The sequence below is a fragment of the Merops nubicus genome, unplaced genomic scaffold (genome assembly GCF_000691845.1).
Source record: "Merops nubicus isolate BGI_N331 unplaced genomic scaffold, ASM69184v1 scaffold10250, whole genome shotgun sequence".
Classification (NCBI taxonomy): domain Eukaryota; kingdom Metazoa; phylum Chordata; class Aves; order Coraciiformes; family Meropidae; genus Merops; species Merops nubicus.
The window spans coordinates 1-7,242 of NW_008580895.1; the positions used below are offsets into that span (position 1 = coordinate 1).

Here is a 7,242-nt window from a genome sequence, read left to right on the forward strand (position 1 = left end):
GTCCTTCTACCCCCGCCGGCATGGAGCGGGCCCGGCTGCGTTGCCTGGGCGTTAGGCCGAGCGTCTGCTCCCGAGCCCCTGGGATGGAGGGGGCGGCCTTCCTCCTCAGCGCATCGCTGCAGGGCCTCCCTCGGACCCCGGGATCTGATGCCCGCGGGGAAGGAGGACCGGTGGGCGGGCCGGACACGGACAGAGGAGTGCCTGTCGGATTTCTCCGCTTCCACAGCGATAGGGGCATAGAATGGTTTGGGCTGGAAGGGACCTTAAAGGTCATCTGGTTCCAATCCCCCTGCCATGGGCAGGGATATTCCCACTAGACCAGGTTGCACAAGGCCCCATCTAACCTGGCCTTGAACACCTCCAGTGATGTGACATCCACAACTTTCTCAGACAGCCTGTTCTGGTGCCTCACCACCCTCACAGTGAAGAGCTTTCTTACATCTAAATCTACCTTCTTTCAGTTTAAAACTATTACACCTGGTAAAGAGTCCTTCCCGAAGAGTCCCTCGACATCTTTCCCGTAGGCCTTCTTTAAGTACTGAAAGGCCGCAATAAGGTCTCCCCAGAGCCTTCTCTTCTCCAGGCTGACCAGCTCCATTTCTCTCACCCTGTCCTCATAGGAGAGGTGTTCCAGGCCTCAGATCATATTCATGGCCCTCCTCTGGACCCACGCCCAACAGGTCTATGCTCTTCTAGTGTTGGGGACCCCACAGCTGGACACAGCACCCCAGGTGTGGTCTCACAAGAGTAGAGGGGAAGAATTGCCTCCCTTGATCTGCTGGCCATGCTTCTATTGGTGCAGGTTAGGATACAGCTGGCTTTCTGAACTGCAGAAGTGTCCTGAAAGCTGTTGTAATTCAGGTTTTCTGGAACACGTTAATGTCAGAAAGCACTCTTCCATTTGCTTCCTACTCCAAAATTACACTTACTCTTCTACTGTTTTGTATGTTCATGTATGCTTAGTAGATGGTGATTCTTGAAAACTTTTCCTTGAATACAAGATTTTTCAAGGTGGCTATTTTGGTTTTGCATTTTCCTCACCCAAAAGTGTAAGGAATTGCAAACAGGAATTGATTTCAAAGCAGTCTGATTTCAATGTCTGCTGTTTTCTCTAGACAAAATGCAGAGTAAGTCAGATTTTGGGTCTGTTTATTCTGAAAGTTTAGGCCTTTGTATGCGGTTCTTTTTGTTTTGAGTTGTTTGAGGCACTTTTGGGGTTTTTTTTGCTGAGCTCTGACTTATGAATTACAGCTGTGCATTATAAACTTACCTTGTAGGAGCAACTGGTCATGGTGGAACTATCGGGAATTATTGATTCAGACTTCTTAGAAAAATGTGAAAACAAATGCAAGATTTTGGTGAGTGATTACAGCACAATAGGAAAGGGGTAAGTCAGTATGCATGTGAACAAGGGACTGAGGCTGTTTCTAAGTTCCTTGAAGTCAAAAACATTTAGATCAGATCTTTGGTAGAGAATTATGTGCACTGCCTTGGCTATATTTGTCTGCATGATGTGGGCTCACTCTGTGTCAGAAATGGCATGTGATCTTTGCATATAATGTAATTATGTAAATATAAAGAAATGTTTTCAGAAGTATTTATAAGGTAGGACCATTGTCTCCTCCAATTTCAAACTCTAAGCTTTTTTTTTTTTTGAATGATGTATTTTACACATTCAAAAAAAATATTGTTAAGCACACTTCTTCAAATAACTTTAATACAGCTGACAGGTAAAGCCAAATTTTTTCCAAATTCCACTGTATTTACAGTGTTGTTTTTTTTTAAGATACTGCATATCAAGTTCAAATATTGCAAATATGAAAGATAACTGGGTATTAAGCATTTGGTAAACAGTTGTGGATGTTGTTTTTTTTCATTGTGAGGTGAATCTGGCTTATTTATTCGTTTCCTTTTGAGGTCTTTAATCACTTTCCTTTTATGGGACACATTTGCCCTTCAAAACCTGTGTGGATGATTTGAGCTGTATAGGTATTATAAGTACTACTAATTTGCAAATGATTTCTGAAACTGGACCTTTATTGTAGACTGAAAAGGTGGAAGAGAGCATCTCAGAATATACCAGTGATCAGAATATTTGTGATGTGATAAAGTCAATTCTGAAAATCTCAGATGTAGGAATAGCATAAAAAGTCACAAATTACTGATCACTGGATGCTTTTAGAATCAAATTTTCTTCCTGGATCTGACTTAAGTCACTTGAAATGTATTACACAAGTGATTCATTGCTGGTGGCTGAATGGCTGCCTGTTCTTCCATGGTGTTAACGGGATTCTTTTTAATTTTGTGCTTCAAGATTGTCGTGTAATGTTATTAGAGAAACTGTTAAGTATCTGCAGTATATCCTACTCAGTCCAAATCTACCTGCACTCACCCCACAGAGTAGACATTGCTTGAGATTTTTGATAATGGACAACTTGTTAAAACTCCAGTAAAACATTCTACTTTGTGTTACTCTGTTTAACAAGTTTTCTGTGGTGATGGTCACATAAGGGGAAGGCAGTCTCCATTTTTGCATAGTCCAAAAAGGAAGGCAGAGCAGCCAAAGAAATAAAGTTTGGGATATTAAACATTTTAATGCTGTTGCCTAGTAGTGATGCATTCACTTTTTGAAATTAATTTCCTGCAGTGTAAAAAAAAAAAAAAAACCTACCATAAAAACCCCCCGAACATTCTGCATGGATGTTCTCAACTTACACAGCAGAAAGAGAATCCCAGAGCTTAAACCTTGCTGATACTTGTATTTTTTAAAGGTACGAGAGGAAAGTTGCACAAATTCCTGTTAACCTCTTATTTTATGCAACTTATCACAGTGCCTCATCTTCAAAACTTTTATCATATGTTCATGTCCTGAATAATATTAATGTTCATGATGTACTGTTAAAAGACATTTTGCCTTAATTAGTGTATTCTGTTCAGGGATAAATTTTTATCAAAATACAGTTTATAGGTGTGTCTTACATTAAACATAATGGGGTCCTGGCCTGTGTATCTGGAAAAGTGCTGCTGTACAGGAAGGGAATGAGCTGACAGAGCTGCCGCTTTACTCTCACACTCCTTGTTTAAAACAAACAAACAAACAAAAAAAAATAACAACAACAATTTCCAACTCCTTCACAGTGTAGATGCACAGTAATCACAGAAGCTTCTGTGATGCTACAGTTGCATTTCTGGTGCTAATGTAATGCTTTATGCTGGACTCCTTCACTGGTATATTTTTCCAAAGTCTTATAAAGGTTATTCATAGAACTTGGGTGAATTGAAGCTTAGAAAATAACATATTTTTTTTCATGCAAATACATGTATTATTATTTGTTAATTTGAAATGGTAGTTAAATTAAATTTGTAGAGGAAATAACAGCACTTCAAAGTTTATTACCTGAATAGACTGTTGGCTGAAATTTGATCGGAATTTCTTTGATCCTTTTTAACATACTAGAGCATTTTCTATACCAGTTCAATGTTGTTGCTTTTGTTGTGATAACTAGAGCAGTATTACTTGGTATATTCTTTGTATTTAATATTCTTAAAGTGGCATGTATGATATGAGTGAAGAATTGTCACTTTTTATTTTAACAGTACATTGATTCTATGGTAAGATTTGCTACATCCTTTGTAACAGTTATTATCACTGCTTAACTAAGCCTCCTACAAAAACAAAACTTCTCCCCTTGCCTTCAATGCTTAACACTGTAGAAGACTTCAGAGTCAATTGTAATCACTAAAACTACTTTTATTACATTTTTTGAAAATTAATAAATATTAATTTTATTGCATGTCTTGCCATTCTTTCAGGAGTCTGCTAGCTTCTGTAAAATCATGTCTTCTGCAGAACTCTTACCCACTTCCATAAATTCTGTTTTAAAGATGTAATTTTCTTCATATGAAGTTGACAGTTTGATAATTTTACAGTCTGGAATCCATTCCTTTTCTCTAATACCAAAAGAAACTTTTTATTTCACATTTACCATGTTATGGAATACTTAACTTTACTGTTATTACCTTGTGGTGTTTTGTTGTTTTTTTTAACTTTTTTTTTTTTTTTTTTCCCCCAAGGAAACTGGATTCTAACGTATCTGTCTTTTCTGGTCTTACAGGAAGAAATTTGCTTGGGCTAATAGAGACCTGACGTCTGTGCAATTTTGTCCCCCTTTTTTTTGTAGGGAATAGAGACAGAGAGGCCCATTTTACAGGTGGACAGATACGTTTTTGCAGGAGAATATGAAGGTAGGAAAAACTACATGGGTACAATCTCTCTTTTTCGTGACCCAAAGAACTTTCTTAACATCAGTGGATTGCACTGCAGAGGGAGAAAGTGGTCCTGTGAGGTGCTGACGCTCCGGGTGGTGTTCCTATAACACCACATAGAGCAGCACCAGTCTGAGTCCACTGCTGAGTTACCCACTCATCTATGTTGCTTAGTGGAAAGTACTCCTGGAAGCTGGATCCAGGGTGCTCCAGCTGGTATTTCTGCAGGGAAAAATGTGGGACGTAAATGCCTTAAAGCAAGTGTTTGTTGTCACATCCTGTTTATACAGGAGATGTGTTGTACAAGCTGTGGTTCATGGAATCACAGAATGTTAGGGGTTGGAAGGGACCTCTGGAGATCGAGTCCAACCCCCCTGCCAGAGCAGGACCATCTAGTCTAGGGCAGGTCACACAGGAACGCATCCAGACGGGTCTTAAAGGTCTCCAAGGCAGGAGACTCCACAACCTCCCTGGGGAGCCTGTTCCAGTGCTCTGGAACCCTTACAGTAAAGAAGTTCTTCCCCGTGTTGAAGTGGAACTTCCTGTGCTCCAGCTTGTATCCATTGCCCCTTGTCCTATCGCAGGGCATGAGCGAGAAGAGGTTGCCCCTTTCTCCTTGACACCCAGCCCACATATATTTATACATGTTAGTTAGATCCCGCCGTAAATAAGCCCAGTGTCTCTCAGCCTCTCCTCATAAGGCCGCTGTTCTAGTCCCTCAGTCATCCTCGTAGCCATCCACTGGACTCCCTTGAATGGATCTCTCCCTCATTTTCCCTTTTGCTTTATGGTGACAACACTGGTGTGGAAGGAAACGATCTGGAGTCCTCCCCTCTAGTGACTTTCACTGACCATGATGCTCCTGTCTGTGTCTGAGCTGGCACTGTGGCTGCCAGTACTGGGCCTTTCCCAGGGGCTGGCAGTCGGATCATTCCCAGAGCTCTGCCAGTGGGTTCAGTATCTATAGCTGATACAAATTCACCTCTAAGACTTTCTCCCTTTGTTTTCCATAGATACCTTGGGAACCTGTGTGTTTTTTGAAGAAAACGAAGAGCATGGTAATTGTGAAATGATGTCCTGTTCGTTGTGTTAGCCTGGGAGGTTAGAAATAGTTCTGTTGTTTCAGCTGATAGTGGAATTCATTATAATGATTTGTTTGGGGATATTGTTTTTTTCTCCTCTCTTCATGGTAGATGCAGAAGGCAACCAAAAAGTACAATTGAAATACAAGTGCCACACAATGAAGAAGTTGAACATGACACGGACACTTCTGACAGAAAAGAAGGAAGGGGAGGAGAACGTTGGTTAGTGCCTCTGCTCTTATGTACAAGGACGTGGGAGGATTGTGCTTAGGAGTGTCAGCCTTGACCAACTGTTTGATTCTAGAGCACACAGGAAGTTAGAGAAACTTTCTTCTTTAGACAGCAAATGCGTATGTTTAAATACAAAATAAAGCACACAAAAGTAAGAGGGAGATTCTTTCTGACCAGTGTTGCCTCCAGAATTGGCTAGTAGGAGATGCCTGCAGACAAGTGCAAGAGCAGGGCAAACGTATGCTGATGTTCCCTGGTATGTTTTTCTGTCATCAGAAGGTCTTGGCACTAGTTCTGAAATCAGGTGCTGGTTAGTAGTTCCTCACCGATTTAATTTTTCTTTTTAATTTTATTTCCATCCATTTTTTCTAATGACTTTTTGAGTGTCTGTAATTGCTGAAAGTCTATAATATCCTTAGTAAGAAGTTCTATGTTGTATGTACTACAACTGAATTGTTCCTACTGAATTAATTGTTAACTGTAAACCAATTTACAGAGGCCCACCTGACAGACCATTCATATTGATTTCCATTCTGTAGGCAGAACTCGGTGCTTGCATGTTTGCTTTATTTCAGTGTTTTTTCATATTGAAGTCAGTGCTTTTACATAATCAGGTATTGAGAAACCTACTATATATAGTAGTGTTTGTTAGCAGTGTCCTATTGCTTTTAGTTTTTTTTTTTTTTTTTGGTCAAGTCAGTGTTGCTGCTTTATATTTTAAGAGTGTGTAGCTGTTTTACATTAAACATACCTCCTATACTAAGGCCCAGATGACTGCTCCTAACATGAAGTCTTATCTAGAATGTAACCAGACATCAACATTTTTACCAACACCATGTACCATTTTTCTCCATATAATTATGTAACACTAAATAGAAACTATTAAGTTTAAAATACAATAGACTAGAGAATATTTTGCTTAATACAAAGGCCTAATTTATTCTGAAGGAGCAATGATGATGATAAAGGCTGAAAAACATGGTTTCTGTACCCTGACACAAGTTTAATGTTGTACATACAAAGTAACTAGGATGTCTTGTGAAGTGGCAACACGTAGTGCCTAAAAATCTTTAGTGGGAGGGGAACCTGGTTGGTATTTGAAGTCTGATAGGTGTTGTAAAAGCTTTGTAAACTTGAGTTCTGGAGATGACACAAATTCTTATACTATCTCTGGTGTCACTCCCTGTCATATTGCCAGATCTTATAAGAGTTAAGTGAACAAGCATTTTTTCTCTTTATTGCATTTGTAAAATATTTTCTCAGCATTTTGAGTTATATTGAAGTTATTTTAAGAGTCTGAGGGTGGTGTCTGACACCTAAATGTAGCAAGGACTCCATATTGGAGTGGATCAAAGGTGTTTTGTCCTGTATTATTTCTGACTACAAACAGTAGTAAATGAGTATGTGGAAAGGAGGTGGGGGGGTGGGGGGTGTTGGGGGTGGACACACACACACATACATATTAGTAATCCTTCCTTTTGGTGATCCTTCTGGTGTTCAGCAGTATCATTAGTTTGGTTTTTTTAAATCTTTTTCCCACACAGAGCTAGCTTTCCTCTCACCAATTCTTGTTTCTCTTTTCTAGCTGTTTAAAGTATGGGTTGAGCAGGACACAGTACTCATGACATGGACATAGCGCAGTCCATTTGTATTTTGACATTCC

At 39.8% G+C, this 7,242-nt stretch overlaps 1 protein-coding gene across 1 annotated transcript in view; it reads left to right on the plus strand.

The window, feature by feature from the left end:
* The first annotated feature begins 1,278 nt into the window (after nucleotides 1-1,278).
* Nucleotides 1,279-7,242, plus strand: part of GTF3C6 (general transcription factor IIIC, polypeptide 6, alpha 35kDa) — a 7,296-nt gene continuing 1,332 nt past the window's right edge. The window contains exons 1-4 of the mRNA XM_008944859.1: nucleotides 1,279-1,358; nucleotides 4,182-4,245; nucleotides 5,280-5,324; nucleotides 5,460-5,570. Coding sequence (XP_008943107.1) covers nucleotides 1,290-1,358; nucleotides 4,182-4,245; nucleotides 5,280-5,324; nucleotides 5,460-5,570 — 289 coding nt within the window. The 5' untranslated portion in view covers nucleotides 1,279-1,289. The remainder of the gene's footprint in view (nucleotides 1,359-4,181; nucleotides 4,246-5,279; nucleotides 5,325-5,459; nucleotides 5,571-7,242) is intronic.